The 18,124-nt window shown below is 44.1% G+C and overlaps 1 protein-coding gene across 4 annotated transcripts in view; it reads left to right on the forward strand.

Moving 5' to 3' along the window:
* The first annotated feature begins 929 nt into the window (after window positions 1-929).
* The window catches only part of DNAJA3 (DnaJ heat shock protein family (Hsp40) member A3), a 32,388-nt gene continuing 15,193 nt past the window's right edge, over window positions 930-18,124 (forward strand). For all 4 annotated transcript variants that reach the window (XR_013347264.1, XR_013347263.1, XM_077827724.1 and 1 more), the window contains exons 1-10: window positions 930-1,122; window positions 2,596-2,732; window positions 4,480-4,563; window positions 5,436-5,636; window positions 5,929-6,081; window positions 8,115-8,262; window positions 9,460-9,524; window positions 10,721-10,849; window positions 13,349-13,464; window positions 17,232-17,329. Coding sequence is in view for 2 of the 4 variants with exons in the window: in XM_077827724.1 (XP_077683850.1) it covers window positions 936-1,122; window positions 2,596-2,732; window positions 4,480-4,563; window positions 5,436-5,636; window positions 5,929-6,081; window positions 8,115-8,262; window positions 9,460-9,524; window positions 10,721-10,849; window positions 13,349-13,464; window positions 17,232-17,329 (1,318 nt within the window). In the remaining 2 variants the exon portion in view is untranslated. The remainder of the gene's footprint in view (window positions 1,123-2,595; window positions 2,733-4,479; window positions 4,564-5,435; window positions 5,637-5,928; window positions 6,082-8,114; window positions 8,263-9,459; window positions 9,525-10,720; window positions 10,850-13,348; window positions 13,465-17,231; window positions 17,330-18,124) is intronic.

Here is an 18,124-nt window from a genome sequence, read left to right on the forward strand (position 1 = left end):
TCCAACAAAGTCAAAAGACATAACATTCATTCGTTAATTCCATTTATTCATTCCAAACAATCCTCTGAGGTAGGGAAATATTTTTCGAACTATTTGACATGTTGGTAAACTGAGGCAGAAAAGTTAAGGCTCACATTTTCAAGAGAGGCAGGCCTCTATTTTTGGATGTGCAGCTTGAGATGTCTATGGTCTGAATCTCAGGAGGTGCTGAGTACCTATAAATCCATCTTAAGTTAATGGGAGCTACTGATGCTCAGTACACATGAAAATCTGTCCTTGCTGTTCAAAGCTAGGCACCCAAAAATTGGAGAAATGAAAATTAGGGGCCACTTTTGAAAACCTGGCTATAATTGACTTGCTGAAAGCCACATACTGAGCCAGTAGCAAAGCTGGGAAGAGAATCCATGAATCGTGAACCAACTCCGAATACCTTGCTATAAACTCTAGACCATGCTGCTGTCCATTAGTAAAGAACCCTGGGTCACAAATCCAGTTTTTAATTGGCCTATATCCTTGGTTTGACATGCATCCAGAACATCGGCTGAACTCTGCAATCATGTATGTACATTTTTGGTTTCACTGGAAATATTTCCTCCAGTTGGTATGGTTGGTTAGTCAGGGCTCCCCAGCCATGTGTCCTGGCTGAGCAGCTGGTCCCGCACTGCAGGGGCCGGGGCCTGAGAAGGGACGGACCCAGCGGGCTGCAGACTGCCCCGAACACCCCTCCAGCCAGGGAGCTTAGCTGAGCTGTGCCAGCTGACCCAGCAGGGAACCACCGAGGGAAGGCTAACGCATGCGCAGTAAAATACGTGGCTGGGGGGTATAGAGCTACTGCGCATGCACAATGCTCCTGCTCGACTCGGCCACACGCCTGCGCACTGAGCGTCCTTTGGCCGGCCGGGCCGCGCAGGCGCTCTGTGCCTCGGCGTCCCAAGATGGCGGCCAGGTGCTCCTCACGCTGGCTGAGCGCGGCGGCCGGGAGGAGCCGGGGCTTCGGCGGAGACACGCGGCTGCTGGTGGTGTGGCTGGGCCGGCGGCTAAGCACGGCCCCCGCCGCCTTCCCGCCGCGCGCCGGGCCAGGGAGCCGCCTCCTGACACTGAGCGCCGGGGTCAGCCCCGCGGGTGAGAGGGGGCTATGTCGGGGCGGGGAATCACAGAATCTCAGGGTTGGAAGGGGCCTCAGGAGGTCATCTAGTCCAACCCCTGCTCAAAGCAGGACCAAGCCCCAATTTTTGCGCCAGATCCCTAAACAGCCCCCTCAAGGATTGAACTCACAACCCTGGGTTTAGCAAGCTAATGCTCAAACCACCAAGCTTCACTCCCCCTCCCCCTCTCCCCCCGTGCCTGGGGGGCGAAGCCCGGGTAATGAGCAGGGTAAGGCCAGGGGTGAGGGGTTCAGGAACCTGCGGTGGGGGGGCGAGGCTGGGAGAATGAGGGGGGCTGGGCCGGAGGTCAGAGGTTTGGGGATCCAGGGTACCTGTGCTTGAGGGGCTGGGGGTGAGTGGGGGGGAGAGGAGTGAAAGGTCCCGGCCCTGGGGGGTGTCTCACAGAGCGGGGTTTTTGGTGGCCCAGCAGTGCTGCGGACAGGTGGGAGGTGTTGCGGGAAAGAGGGTCCCCATGTCTCTGTGCCAGGGTGGGGTGGGGGTACTTGATGGCCATGGCCCTGGGAGGCGTGCTCGGGTTGCCAGCCCTGCGACAGGGTCCTGTCATGCTGCTCTCCTGGAAAGAGCTGTGACACTTCTATTCCTTACACATGGGTTCCGGGGTGCCCATCACCCTGGCCCTTGGGCTGTATTCCGTGGGATGTAAAGGTGGAGTTATTAGCTTTCCAACAAGGGAAGTAGATTTGGTTCCCTCTCCAGTGAGGGGAAAGCTAGCCATTGTGCTGAACACTCCAGCTTTCACCTTCATCCCAACTCTGGCAATTTGCTGCATCTTCCAATGGTACAAATTCCATAGGTCTGGTCCATCCATAGCAAGGGAGAGCTCTGCTTCCAGCTTGTCTAACCACACTCCCTTTTCTAAGCGTTTGGAAGGAAACTGTTTTAGCTTGAGGATAAAATAATTCTCAAAGGAGAATAGTAACACGTTTTCCTGTTGATATAAATGCCCCGTTTGAATGGCTGTGACAAAGCCACCTTTACAGAAAAAAAACCCCAAAAAACCATGTAGTGCAACACCGTAAAGGAGGAGACATCTGTGTGGAATACTGTCTTCACTAAAGCTCTACAACAGCACAACTGCACTGGTGCAATTGCACCACTGTATGTGAAGACAAACTCTTAGTCTAAATTTCAGTATGTCTTGGGATCGTCATCCGTTCAGTAACATTTTACAGCGTATTCGTTAATGCAGTTCAGTAACACTGAAGGTCAAAATCAAAGTAATGAAATTATTTTTAATAAATCTGCACCCTGTTTACCTCTTACAGCTAAGGTGGCCATACATGGCTTGTGCAATTCCATGACGCAGCTGGCTTGATCCTTAATACAGAATAGTAGGCTGTGATAAATGGGAAATGGTCTTGGGAACATTGGAGGAGTTATGTCTTCTTTTACAATTCTTCCTGACTCCTTTTTTTCTAATTTTTCTTAGGAACTAAATGCTCTCCTTTAATATGTGCTGCCTCATTTCATACCAGTTCTGCTTTCTACGCCAAAGAAGATTACTACCAGATTTTGGGAGTGCCTCGAAATGCCACTCAGAAGGAGATCAAGAAAGCCTATTACCAGGCATGTATACCTAAGAAAAACAAAGAAATGATGTCTCTTGAAATTCAAACTCACCATTGTGATGATGGTGTTGTTGGAGAGATGGCATTATGACCCATTTATCTTGGGATAGGATGAATTGCACCCTCAGCAAGTTCGCAGATGACCCTAAGTTGCGGGGAGAGGTAGATACACTGGAGGGTAGGGATAGGGTCCAGAGTGACGAAGACAAATTAGAGGATTTGGCCAAAAGAACTCTGATGAAGTTCAACAAGGACAAATGCAGAGTCTTGCACTTAGGAAGGAAGAATCCCATGCACCGCTACATGGGACCAACTGGCTAAGCAGCAGTTCTGCAGAAAAGGACCTGGGGATTACAGTGGATGAGAAGCTGGCTATGAGTCAGCAGTGTGCCATTGTTGCCAAGAAGGCCAACGGCCTATTGGGCTGTGTTAGTAGGAGCATTGCCAGAAGATCGAGGGAGGTGATTATTCCCCTCTATTTGGCACTGGTGAGGCCACACCTGGAGTATTGCGTCCAGTTTTGGTCCCCCCACTACAGAAAGGATGTAGACAAATTGGAGAGAGTCCAGCAGAGGGCAATGAAAATGATTAGGGGGCTGGGGTACATGACTTATGAGGAGAGGCTGAGGGAACTGGGGTTATTTAGTCTGCAAAAGAGAAGAGTGAGGGGGGATTTGATAGCAGCCTTCAACTATCTGAAGGGTGGGTCCAAAGAGGATGGAGCTAGGCTGTTCTCAGTGCTGGCAGATGACAGAACAAGGAGTAATGGTCTCAAGTTGCAGTGGGGGAGGTCTAGGTTGGGTATTAGGAAATACTATTTCACTAGGAGGGTGGTGAAGCACTGGAATGGGTTACCTAGGGAGGTGGTGGAATCTCCATCCTTAGAGGTTTTTAAGGCCCAGCTTGACAAAGTCCTGGCTGGGATGATTTAGTTGGGGTTGGTCCTGCTTTGAGCAGGGGGTTGGACTAGATGACCTCCTGAGGTCTCTTCCAACCTTAATCTATGATTCTATGATTTTATTCTGATCTGTAATGCACTTGAATCAAAATTCCAAAAAGAACTCTTATGCTAAAGACAACATGGCAAGGGGTTGTCAAAGGAACATAAGTGTGGCAGAGCAGATTCAGAAGAATTGTCTATCTAGTTCAGTGCTGTCTTGTGACCAATGCCCATTGTTTCAGAGGAGGGCAAAAAGCTATAAAACTCATAGACATTTGTGAAATACTGTATGAATTTTTTTTGGCTGATTAGCAGGAGGGAAGAGTCCTTTCTTGATGGACTGTTAAAAAAAAAATAAATAAAAATAAAATAAACATGGCTTCCCGCCACCTATTAGAAACCTTCTGGAAGCAAATTTTCAGTGGTAGCAGCAGTAAGATCATAACTGCCATTGATCTGACGTTATTCCATATGTCCAGGACCTTCTTGGAGGAAAGGGGTATTCTCACCTGTATGTACAAGATAGCCGATCAGTCCACACCTATGCTTATGTGGAAAAGCTTTGCAGTACCATTTGTGAGAGGCTTTAATACCGATATAACAGCAAACTGATTTTTTATGTCCTTTTATATGGGGATGATATGGAGAGAGAATTACTTAGGAAATGCTTTTGGTCTCCTCTAAATGTAAATGTTGAATGCTAGGGTCTGGCTAATTTCTTTTTCCCCCCGACATGGAAGGTGTTAAGTAGCAATGCTAACAGTGGACTTATTTTCTTCCTGTTTCTAATAATTCTTTTGCTTAGCTTGCCAAGAAATACCATCCCGACACAAATAAGGATGACCCCAAAGCTAAGGAGAAGTTCTCTCAGCTGGCAGAAGCCTATGAGGTAATGTGACTGGTGTGTACTCAGTTACCTACTGTGGTAGGGAGGGAACAATAGAACTACAGCTTAGAAAAATTATACCTCCCCTCATCTCAGCTTTTCTGTAAAAGAGCTGCTATTACTTCGTTGGTAACAAAGTATTGTTTTCTAGACTTCAGTATGTATGTGCCAAAAAAGATTTGGATATTCTTCAGTAAATGAACTAGCCAGAATACCTGACTGATTTATTCTAGGCATTTTTTTGGGCCGCTCGTGGGCCATTGTGCTGTTCCTCAATGCAAAATGGTCTGATTGAAGAGCTGAGTACTGGAATGAACCTGTTAGTCAATAGAAAGACATCATAAGTGGCATCAATAATTGGCCTTTTGAGGATAGGGGATTTGTAGAACCCTGCTCCCCCCCACTCCCAACTTTACTAATCTTGACTGTCAAGCTTATTTCATTTGCTAGCTCCATCCCACTTGTCTTTCATACTACAAGGTAAGAGATCATTGAAAGTCACTTTTGCTTACCTTAAAATAGTATAAAAACCCAGAGGTCCTGATCACTTTGCCTATACCTAATGTACTTATTTGGAAGCATCACAAGCTTATGAGCTTAACTGTGCCATCCAATATGCATGAGAGAGAAACAGAGTGCTTTTCTTCCGGTGTTCATTTCACCTTTTGGCATTATTGAAGGTATCTAGCTGTCCTAATACAAAAGAATTGAAGTTGGGATTCTGTAGTAGTTTCCAGTGTTTTGCTGGTGATGGATGTAAACTCTGACCTTGGAATGAGCAAATGTCTGAATACTCTTATCTAGTGGCAGCCATGCTGCTCCAGTTCTGTACTGTGAGAGAGTCCTGATGGTACTTATGCTTTCCTTCCCCATAGGTGTTAAGTGATGAAGTGAAGCGAAAACAATATGATACTTATGGTACAGCTGGTTTTGACACTGGCTCAGCGGGTGCTGGACGTCAGTATTGGGGTGGTGGTCCCACCATTGACCCAGAGGAACTTTTCAGGAAAATCTTTGGGGAGTTTTCAGGATCCCCTTTTGGAGATTTTCAGGGTGTCTTTGACCAGCCACAGGAGGTAAGGATAATACATGTATACATTGTGCTGCAAAGACCTTAGCCTCTGGGTATATATAATGAAGATGTTACTGCTTCCTAAACTGAAATCTGAGAATGTCTGAGTATAGATGGTTAATGAGTCAGGTGGGCCCTCTCCTTCTCCAGTACTGTGTCTGTTAGCATTTTAAATGGTCTTCCAATCACAGTCTGAGTGGAGACCACTGGGGCTTTTAATTACAGAGGTTTCAGTTTACTTTCAGCCTATCAGCATATAGATTACAACTGTAATTCCATTCCTTTCTCTCATCTAGTACATCATGGAGTTGACGTTCAATCAAGCTGCAAAGGGTGTTAATAAGGAGATTGTGGTGAATATCAATGACTCTTGTCAGCGGTGTGATGGCAAGGGGCATGAGCCTGGTACTAAAGTGCAGCACTGTCACTACTGCAATGGCACTGGCATGGTAAGTGCTGTTTTAAAGTGTAACCCCGGTTTTCTAATGTTCTTTGACATTTTTGTTTTCGGGACAGGTTAGCTACTTCCTTACTCAAAAATGTTTGATTTCAATTTCTGTGTATCTAAATGTGTGCTGCTAGAAGGGGCCAGATCACCAGCCTTGGAGAGCCAGAAACAGATTCACAGAACAGAGGCCACTTGGGCAGTCTCAGTGCAAGCCTTTCCCATGCTGTTTCCCTGTGTGCTCCCATCCTTGAGGGATCACCTGTAGGGTTGATAGGGTAGTTCAGTTTCCAGGACTTTTTCTGAGATTCACAACAACTGGACCGAGTAGAGTGTCTGATGTAGATACTAGTCCTTATGATTGAGACCTAAATATTACTTTTTCACAGAGACCACCAGTAACAAATGTGAACAACTTTTGGTTTCTATGTGCAGAAGCCAGCCAGTGTTCTGAAGGTACTCTGAGAAACTCATTCATTGCTTTATTTATTAATGGTGACCTCCAAAGAAAAAATTGGAGAAATTGTGATGAGGATTAAATATTCTCAGTCAATTGAATTTTATTCCTAACCAATTCTTGCTTTTTTTCTCCAAAACTTAAAACAGCCACGTGACAGGTTGCTGGATGCTCTCTAGTCACCAGTGAACAAGGTGTTAAGTCCAGCTCAGTTTTTCCCCCCTTCTTTCAAAATGTTCAGGGGAAGGAATATTATTGACTGCTTGGGAAACTGGGAGGAGAGGGGAGGTGGGGGAACCATTCATTTGGAAAGGCTGAGTTTCACACGGAGGGGTTATAGAACTGAATTGATCCCCAACCTGGGGGCAGATTTTTGTTCTTGGTTTTTGAATGTTACCTTATGTTGTTATAAGTCTTGTCTTTTGAGAGACCTTGTTGACTCTAGTTTTTTTATGCTGAATCATTTTTGTAGTTTACGATGAGCTGGGTTCAAACGTTTCCTTTACATTTTGAGGCTCTGTTAATCTGTATAGTCTGCCACATTTGTGTATTCAGTGTTACTCTCTCCATGATGAAATCATATTTAGGGCTTTATTGCAGATTGGCATCCTCTGCCTTATTACAAGGGTGAGGTTTGGTAGGTGAATTACAGAAATTTGGGCTTATGCGTGAATCAGATTTTTAGGCTGTGTGGAGATACACATTGTGTGTCTTGGATTGGAATCAGATGGTTGAGATGCATATGGTCTTCCTAGCTCCTGTTACTGAATTGCAGCTGAATTCTTGAAGTGAAAACTCTCCATGCTCTTGCAGTCAAAGTGTACTAGTCAAATAAGGTGCAACCTTTCCACATAAGACTGTGCTTTGTGTCCTAAACTTCACCTTTTAATAGGTTATTGGGGTTGTGCATGAATGATATTGGAAAGAGGTCACAGTTAAGTTAGGACTTCTGTTACCACAAAGCTTCTGATTGACCAGAGATTTCTATCCACTTCAAGCTGTTAAGAGTAGTGGTTTCTTTCACTGAATAAGAGATTTTGGGTATGCTTCTCCGTTGCCTTGCATCTTGGGTAGTGATTTTATGACTGTGTGTTGTGGGTCTGAGGCTACCAAATCGGAATGGAGAGTTTTGTACCCACTCTTCACAGGTGCACATTACTTCAGAAGGTGCAAAGCAGTGGAGAATCAGGCCTTCAGATAGGAAGGGCTTTCTTCCCCCAATCGTTTCTCAAGATTTCCTTCTTTCACCCACTTTCTCTGACACCCAGAGGCTGTTACTGACAGCATGAGCACTTTCAACTGGCAATCTGGAAACAAAAGGAGATTTACGTTTCTTGGTGGCTTAGTCCTGGTTGAGGCACCTAATCTAGCTCCTCAGGACATATTTTGACCCACCACTCTTACCCATATCTCACAGTAAGGTAGAATACATTTCCTTGGAGCAGGTCATGCTGTGCATGTGTTGGACCATTGACTTAGCAGGGATTGGATTTGCCATTGGAGATGGTTTACGGAAATTAATAATACTTGTACACTATCAAAGGATTCCTCTAATCCCCCCCTCTTTCTCCTTTTGCTAGGAGACAATAAATACAGGCCCTTTTGTGATGCGTTCTACATGCCGGCGATGTGGAGGTCGTGGTTCTGTTATGACAACACCATGTGTGTTGTGTCGCGGCTCAGGGCAAACCAAACAGAAGAAGAATGTGATGGTCCCTGTACCAGCAGGTCAGTTTCTGTATTTGCATGCCGGCCGTGTATCTTTTCCCATATGAAACTCAGCTGAGCGTGTATCTTGCTTCTAGAGAATGGCTGGCTCTGTGGAGTCAGTGCTCAGACACAGCAGTATGGAGAAACTTGTCTGTATCAAATCTGTCTTAAGAATAAAGAGCACTGATGGCTAGATGGCTCAAAGGATTAGTAATAAGATACAGACCTCTTCATCTCTGGGTGATGGCTTCAGGATGGTGGTAGCAGAAAACAATTACCATCTCATGGCTGTTTGGCCTTTGTGCAATGAATTTCTGGGTCTTACTCTATTTCCTAGTAGAAAGATGTCTAAGGGTAAAATTTTCAAAAACACTACATGCAGTGTTGTTGTAGCCATGTTTGTCCCAGGATATTAGAGAGACAAGAAGGGTGAGATGGTATTTATTGGACCAACTTCTGTTGCTGAGAAAGACAAGCTTTTGAGCTTACACAGAGCTGAAGAAGAGCTCTCTGTAAACTCAAAAGCTTGGAAAGAGAGACAACAGAGATTGGTCCAATAAAAGATACCACCTCACCCTCCTTGTGTCTCTGAATTTCACTGACATACGTGTAGGTGCTTTTGAAAATTTTACCTTGGATCACAAATGCACCATCTTGGTTGTCAACTCAGTAAAGAATATTGAATGAGTGTTGAAAGAACTCCCCTCCCTCCTAGAAATGGTCCGATTGTCTGGGTAGCAGCTTGCATTGTTTCTACCTTTGCAGATAAACATAGTATGTCAGTCTCCAGTGCCTCTCAATCGTTTACCTTTCACCAGCACTGAATTCACTTACATTGAAGGGAAAAATACAATTGAATTCAGCTTGAATTGAATTAATGAGCTGCCCAGTTGTGCTTGGCACTAGGATGAGTGCATCCTAGGATACAAACACCTGGTGACACTTCGCTCTTCAAACGCTGGGTGCTGTGGTCATCTGAGATGCCTCTGGAGAACGTGAGACAGCAGCAGCGTAACTCTATAGTTTCTGCCAGTAAATCCATGGGTGTTTCTTCCTGGATGATGGAAATACTGCTGTGATGGCATCCGGTTGAGGCAGTTGTCGGTGTTCAGGTATTGGGTTAGACTAGGAAGGCTGTAGGTGCTTTGGCACATAAGGTGTAGAGCATAATATCAGACAAACAGTATAATATTCGTGTCCTTGTTCTGACTGCAGGTGTGGAGGATGGACAGACTGTTCGGATGCCCGTAGGAAAAAGAGAAATTTTCATTACGTTCAGGGTATGTGTGACACCTGACTGTACACTGCTTACATTGGGTCGTCTTCTGTGAAGAAGGGGTAGTGTCATCTCCTTTCAGTGTAAACATGGAAATTGGGCTGGAGGGTCATCTCACCTAGCTGAAGTGATGTTAGCCCTTCCGGTTTTCTGAGATTGTGAAAGGCCTGCCCCATACTAAGTGGTAAAATATTATTTAGCCTATTCATAGAACAAAAATGCACGGCTACATATAGGGAGGTTGGTCCTAGGATGCAGTCTGTAGCATACAGGCTGTCAGGAAAACTTACAAACTCTCTGGTAATTGGAATTCCTGGAAGTAATGTACTAGTATAGTATCAGCTGTCACTGACACGCATGTTCTAAATCCCTAAAGAGATGGCAGGAATGCATTTATGAGGTATTGAATTTAGAAGTTAAAATGTCCTCTCTTTAAAAATGTGAGGTCACTGCTGATTTACATGTTCTTTGCAGATACAGTCCTGTACCCATGTGTATCATCTGTATCATGTCTCTGTCGAGTAAAATTAAGAACCCTAGTGTTTGAAAGGATTTCATTCTCTTCTGACCATTTAATTGAGGGCCTCTTCATTAACACTGATCTATCTCTTCCTCCATTTTTGCTTATATTCCCCTCAAGAAGGATTTAATAACCTCTCCAGAGCCTGTGAAATGCAGTTATCAAAACTGCCAGAGAGGTACTATGAAATACTGAGGGTGCTTCCTTCCCCTCTGCCGTTCCATTGTCCTATGAACTGGATAGTGCAATCTCTTTTCTACTCTCCAGAGAATCTTTACTGGTGGTGATTGACAAGCATTGAAGAGCACAGTGTCATTCTCAGATCTCAGGCTGAGTATGCAGCCCTAGCAGTTAATTTTTTTTTCATGTAAACTGAAAAATTGGGGGGAATTCATTGAAATAGGAAACGTGAAACCTCTTAATGCCATTTTTAGTATCCTCCTTCAGAGGAGAGGCCTGCTCTAGCTATTAATATTTAGTGCCTGAGGTATTTGTGGTTACTAAGAATAACTTTAATTTTGGATTTCCTGCTATGTAATTTTTAGGGGATGAGGGTAAGACTTTTCCTAAAATTATCAATATCAGTTTACAACAACTTAACTTGGTATTTTATCTTGGATTGATGCATATACTGTACTGACATGACCTGTGTTCACTACTCTTGAACTATTTGCTTTTAGGTTCAGAAAAGCCCCGTGTTCAGAAGAGATGGAGCAGATGTACACTCAGACCTCTTTATCTCGATAGCACAGGCAGTTCTTGGAGGTACAGCCAGAGCTCAGGGTCTATATGAGACCATCAATATCACGGTATGTGGTAACAGTGGGGTGGAATAGCTAGGAGATAACTTAGCTTGGAACAATAAGCAGCCATTCTTTGTTTTCAAGAAGAGTGAAAAAATACAGGGCAGATTTCCTAAGGTTAAAAGTACCAAGATCTTGCTGTTCTAATCTTAGGCCCCTTGAGTACTGACTGCCATGTTGCAGGGATTCTGCTTGGCCCCATGTATGCAAGGGGTAACTCCCACTTCCCTTTCTTCTGCCTTTGTATAAGTGCTCAAAGGGCAATGAGAGCTGCTGAAGAGAGACAGATCATTGGAAAGGTCGGTCAGGCTGAACGCTGGGAAAGTCCTTGACACTCCTTTGGGCTAATGTTGCTAACCAGGTTTTGTGTATATATGATTCTCTCCTGCCTGTTGCTGTGTCTTGTTTCTGCTCAGTTATCCTACTAGCTTGTTAGATTTTGTATTTACATAGCTCTTTATTCAAGGAGGTGATGTTCTGCACATTGAAAGAAAAGGAGTACTTGTGGCACCTTAGAGACTAACCAATTTATTTGAGCATAAGCTTTCGTGAGCTACAGCTCACTTCATCGGATGCATACTGTGGAAAGTGTAGAAGATCTTTTTATACACACAAAGCATGAAAAAATACCTTCCCCCACCCCACTCTCCTGCTGGTAAGCTATTAGATATTTTAGATAAGCTATTACCAGAAGGAGAGTGGGGTGGGGGGAGGTATTTTTTCATGCTTTGTGTGTATAAAAAGAACTTCTACACTTTCCACAGTATGCATCCGATGAAGTGAGCTGTAGCTCACGAAAGCTTATGCTCAGATAAATTGGTTAGTCTCTAAGGTGCCACAAATACACCTTTTCTTTTTGCGAATACAGACTAACACGGCTGTTACTCTGTTCTGCACATTGTGGCTGTGCGAATTAAGTATTAACTGTTCTATGCATTGGAGAAACGAGGTTCAGAGGTTGATTACCCCATGATGTCACAATAAATCAATAGCTGGGCTGGGAATAAAACCCAAGAGTCTTGACTGTTCTTTGTTATAAGGACTAGACCACACTGTGGCAGGGCTCAGTTATAAGCAATGTACTAGGTTTAGGAAGGGTGTACACTTTAAGCTTTTGCTGGCACAGCTGTGTCAGTGAGGGGTGTGTGATGTCTAGACATAGCTGTGCCAGCAAAAGCCCCTAGTGTACACCCAGTTACACTGGCAAAACTGAGCATTTTTCAGTGTAAGCTGCATCTAGGAGTTCAATGCCTGTATAGCAGGGGTGGTCAGTTATTTTTGTCAAGGTCCAAATTTCTTGGTTAAGGTATAGTCAAGGTCCAGAGAAACACTTTTCACACCGCAGGTTCCCTGTTCAATAAACAGATACAATGTAGTGCATTAGTAATGTGCCCCATTGCACTAAAAATATAAGTATTAAATGAAAAATAAAACTGAACCACGATATAACCTGAAAATAACCTCCAAGAAAGATGATAGCTTAAATTAAGTAAATAAGGAATTAAGGAGAACCAGTCAATCATTAATCCACAGTACAATGTATTGGAGATTGCATTGTAAGGGAATGAGAGGGTAAAAATAAAATGTTGATAATAAGTAAATACAAAAATTTTGTGGCCCATTCAAAAGCATCTGGTGGTCCGGATTTGGCCCGTGTTCCACTTATTTACTACCCTTGCTGTATAGTATAGTGATATAGCTATACCAGCAAAGCACTTCCAGTGTATATCTGTCCTTAATTACACCTGTCCCTAGTAGGTAGTTCGCTTTAATTCCCAGTGTTGAATGCTTTTTCATTACTATTGAGTAGTATCTGAGCACTACCTAATTATCTAAATATAGAAATAAATCCCTCCTCCCTTACTTCACAGTCTGCAGGAGGAATAGATTGATTAATTTATAGGTAGGGTCCTACCAAATTCATGACAGTGAAAAACTCGTCACGGACTGTGAAATCTGGTCTTTTGTGTGGTTTTTACCCTATGCTATATGATAAAATATACAGAGTATACAGCGTTTTTCAAACTGGGAGTCCCGACCCAAAAGTGGTTCTCAGGCCTATTGTAGGGGGGTTGCGGTATTGTCACCCTTACTTCTGTGCTGCCTTCAGAGCTGGGCGGCTAAAGAGCGATGGCTGCTGGTTGCATGCCCAGCTTTGAAGGCAATGCCACCGCCAGCACTACTGCAGAAGTAAGGATGGCAGTACCATATCATGCCACCCTTATTTCTACGCTGCTGCTAGTGCCGATCCTGCCTTCGGAGCTGGGCGTCAGGAGAGTGGTGGCTGCTGGCTGGCTCTGAAGGCAGTGCCGCTGCCAGCAGCAGCACAGAAGTAAGGGTGGTGTGGTAGGAACACATCTGTGAAATTTGCTATTTATGCTGTGACAAACCTGTGAAAAAGGTGTGATGTCTCTGTGATTTAAGTAGGCCTCTATTTATTGGTTTCCGTGCTGGCACCTTGATACTGCAGAGCAATAATAAACATATGGGTCTTTTTATTCACAGATACCGCCTGGTATTCAAGCAGACCAGAGGATTCGAATGAGCGGGAAAGGCATTTCCAGGGTTAACAGTTATGGTTATGGAGACCACTACATTCATATAAAGATCAGGATTCCTAAGTAAGTAGGAGGTCTACTAAGATTTGGACGTGTCTTGCAGAAATCTGTAAATTTGCTGTGCAAAATGTGTTCTCAGGAGTGAAAGATCTTCGCTACTTTATCGATGTATGCTTTGAGCCCTAGCTAATGTAGTGAACAAACCAACTTCTATTTTACTGTATCTTTTGTTGAACTGTAGGTTTTTCCTTTTAACCAAAAAACTGCACTGATTAGTTTATAGCTTAAATTACCATGATATGAGATCTTTACTGTAACATCCTGGTTGCTCTGAGCGGATATAAATGTCTCAACCAAAAAGACGTTGCCACTCCAAATATATTGATCAGTATGCAAGGCGCTGTCCTGTGTGCATACTGGGTTACATCCACATTACAGACTTCTGCCAGCATAGCTGTGTCCATCACGGGTGTGAAAAGGTGTGATCCTGGACAAACATATCTATGCCACTGTGGATACAGCTGTGCTAGCCAAACTGCACTTTCGCAAGTGTAGCTGATTTCACTCATGGGGGTGGTTTTATCGTATCGGTACAAGGCAAAGCTTTACCATTATACCTGTGTCCATGCAAGGAGTGCTTTGTCGATGGAGTATACTGATATTCCTACACACAAACAGCGCTCCTAATGTAGACAGAGCCTTAGATCTGAACCGTGCAGCAGGATCTCTGGATTTATGTGGCATAGTCCCTAATCTTACAAATCAGTACAGAATCCCTTGTTTTGTTTGTTGCCCCCAGATTCTCAGTGTGCCACTGATTTCTGTAGTGGCACCCTTTAGGTGCTCTGCAAAGCTGGAGGGTTTTCACAGCGGGTTAAGGATGACATATATTGTGGGCTTTTATTAGTCAGGGATCTGCGGGCACATGTGGCTTTAGGTTTTGATGCCCACAAGGCAATTGAGGTTTTTGATGCTGAGTAGGGGATGCATCTCCTGTTTCTTTCACCATTTGGGACAGGATTTGAGATGACTTTACAATAGAGGAAAAGGAAGTTGTTTTTTCTTATTGCCTTTGTTAGCAACTAGCTCTTCACTCCGTTCTACCCCTCCCCAATATCTGCCATTGCTGTACTTCAAATAATGAAGGATGGCTGCTCTTGCTTGATTCTGCTAGAATGATCAGCAGCAAAAGTTAATGTTTGTAATGTAAATTATCAGTAGACTTACTACATGTTGTGACAAAGTTCCTCCTCTGCCTTGGTGGGTCCTGCGCTTATTGGCAGATTTTCTCACCTCAGAGGTTCACGGCAGCCCTCAGTTTGGCCCCTTTCATGGCTGAAATCTTCTGTTCACTCAGTTAGCCTCATCACTGGCCAGCATGGGGAAAGGAAGAAGAACAATCCCCACAGTCTCTGCTGATCCACCTAGTGGATCGGGGAACAGGCCAGAGACCTTCCCCTCTGGTGGAACCCACAGTCCAGTTCAACTCCTCCAGTATCAAATAGGGAGTTGGGGGGATGGAGGGAACCCGGGCCTGCCCTCTGCTCTGGGTTCCAGCCCAGGGCCTTGTGAATTGCAGCTGTCTACAGTGGCTCCTGTAACAGCTGCGTGACAGCTACAACTCCCTGGGCTACTTCCCCATGGCCTCCTCCCAACACCTTTATTCTCACTACAGGACCTCCCTCCTGATGTCTGATGATGGTTGTAATTTCTCAGTCTTCCAGTAGTACACCTTCTCACTCTCAGCTTCTGGCACCTCTTTCTCCCAGGTCCTCACATGCACACCACAAACTGAAGTGAGCTGCTTTTTAAACCCAGGTGCCCTGATTAGCCTGCCTTAATTGATTCTAGCAGCTTCTTGATTGGCTGCAGGTGTTCCAATCAGCCTGTCTGCCTTAATTGTTTCCAGAAAGTTCCTGATTGTTCTGGAACCTTCCCTGTTACTTTACCCAGGGAAAAGGGACCTACTTAACTTGGGGCTAATATAGCTGCATTCTATCACTCTTCTGTAGCCATATGGCCCAACCCTGTTACAGTGTATATTAACACTCCCATTTACATGAATAGCACGGTTGACAACTCTTGGAGTTGTTTCAGGCTTCCTGCAAATTCATACACCAATGCATTGGTTTACACTCCCATCACGTTTGGAAAGTTATTGTAGCCATAAGGATTAGAGACCTAATTTAAAAACAAAAACAAACCCCTGAAAGATAATTGTGGCAATTAAAAATAAATTTGCAGTTATGTGACTATTCTTGAGGCTGCGTAGGTCCCGTGTTTACTGAGAGTTACTCTATGGAATCCAGAGTAGAACAGTGATACTCAGACTGAGGCTCAGGAGCTGAAGTGACTCTTTAATGTGTCTCCTGCAGCTCTTTGCAGCACATGATATTAAAACACTGTGTGATTTCATTACTAACCAATCAAAGTTATTAATCAGTCAGGATGCTTTTACTGTGTTATGAACCAATTAAGTTATCAACTTGCACTAAGTTATTAACTTATTTGCTGTGAGAATAATATATATTGAGTCAACAGTATGCCCTTGTTGCCAAGAAGGCCAGTGGCATTTGGGGTGTATAAGTAGGGGCATTGCCAGCAGATCGAGAGACGTGATCGTTCTCCTCTATTTGACATTGGTGAGGCCTCATCTGGAGTACTGTGTCCAGTTTTGGGCTCCACACTACAAGAAGGATGTGGAGAAATTGGAGAGAGTCCAGCGAAGGGCAACAAAAATTATTAAGGGTCTGGAACACATGACTTATGAGGAAAGGCTGAGGGAACTGGGATTGTTTAGTCTATGGAAGAGAAGAATGAGGGGGGATTTGATAGCTGCTTTTAACTACCTGAAAGGTGGATCCAAAGAGGATGGATCTAGACTGTTCTCAGTGATAGCAGATGACAGGACAAGGAGTAATGGTCTCAACTTGCAGTGGGGGAGATTTAGGTTGGATATTAGGAAAAACTTTTTCACTAGGAGGGTGGTGAAACACTGGAATGCGTTACCTAGGGAGGTGGTGGAATCCCCTTCCTTAGAAGTTTTTAAGGTCGGGCTTGACAAAGCCCTGGCTGGGATGATTTAATTGGGATTGGTCCTGCTCTGGGCAGGGGGTTGGACTAGATGACCTCCAGAGGTCCCTTCCAACTCTGATACTCTATGATTCTACTCTCTATATAAAAACTAAATATTTCCCCTGTCCTACTGTTTAAATATGAGTATAGTGTGCTAGAGTAAATGAAACAATGAATTCACAGTCCTGTGGTTCTTTTGGGTAGTGTTGATTGCTAATTTGGTTCCTGAATCCCTGAGGTTTGAGTATCACTGCCTCAGAAGGATGAGTTTACCCTCCTGAGCTTTTAAACCTGTTCTAAGGATGCCTAGACCTCTAAGCCATCCTTATAAGCTTGTTTCAAGGTAAACTTTAAAACTTGGAAAGTCTCCTGTGTTTGTGTCATGCACTCAAGTGGGAACTCCATTTCTTGAGTGCTCCTCTGCCAACCTGACATTCTGATGTAGCTTCCAGTTTGAGTCTTAGTTTTAACCCTTTAAAATGTTCGACTTATTCTTTTGCAATCAGATGAAATACAGTGACTAGAATCTTCCCTGTTCCCCTAGAGGTTTCCATTAGCAAGGCATATTCCTTTCTCAGGTGCTTATTTTAAGAGGGTCATTGGGATTCTGAAGGCATCTGAGTTATATTAGCTTTGCATTATCAGTAGCAGCCCTTCTGTGCGCAGCTTGGTGGGAAGCTGAGTTTGGGCTGAAAAGGTATCTATCCCTAAAGTGAATACTGACTGAGATAGCAACACTATACTCTGACCTGCAGGAGGCTGACAGATCGCCAGCGAGCCTTAATGATGAACTATGCTGAGGATGAGACGGATGTGGAAGGGACAGTGAATGGAGTCACAAATACATCTGCTGGTAAGCTGTGTGTGATGTACATTACTGCTTCTTTGGTGACTGGCTGTGGGGAATGACTCCTGTAGGTAGGGGAGGGACCAGGCCTAAGGTGGCTTTTGGAGCAGCTTGTGTGTGCATAAGCCTTTTTTCACCTTGTCTGAGGCTTCTAAGTGTTTTTTCTATTTTAAAGGTAACTGTTGTTAGTGTGGTGTTAATAGAGTTTAATACAGTAAATGGGAAGCAGTAGCCACTTGGCAGAAATCATTAGTCTTTCCCTCTCTCCCTAGTATTTACTGTGCGTATAGGTATGCACTGGTGGCATGAGTGGAGAGCCCCATTATCTTCAGATGCTTCTATAATACAACTGAATTTTGCAGTGAGCCTTCATTTCCTTTGTAACATTTAACTCCACCACACCTATGGTGCATGCTCATGGTGGATCTGAAATTCCTTTTCATTCCTTTGTGAGTGGTGATAGAGGGGCCAGTCCTGCTTCCATTGAACCAAAAGGGAATTTTGTCAGTGCCTTTCAGAGGTGCAGGATTGGGCCTACAATGTCTGTGTAGGATAAGTGTCTCCCATATGTTCTTGGTGCTTTGGTTTCTTTGCATTACCCCAGTAGTTCTGATATGAGTCACTTTTTAAAACTGTAAATGAGTAGAAACTTTACTTTGTAAAGCTCAGCCTTTTAATTTGCATTTAGTACATGTAGGAGATTCTCAACAGGAGACTTTGGTGTATGCGGAAGCTGCCAATCTGTCCTGTCTAGTGGGGCAGAGCAATTTAAATAATTGATATTAATCCTAATTGTATCAC

This window comes from Eretmochelys imbricata, chromosome 10, assembly GCF_965152235.1.
Source record: "Eretmochelys imbricata isolate rEreImb1 chromosome 10, rEreImb1.hap1, whole genome shotgun sequence".
Taxonomy (NCBI): domain Eukaryota; kingdom Metazoa; phylum Chordata; order Testudines; family Cheloniidae; genus Eretmochelys; species Eretmochelys imbricata.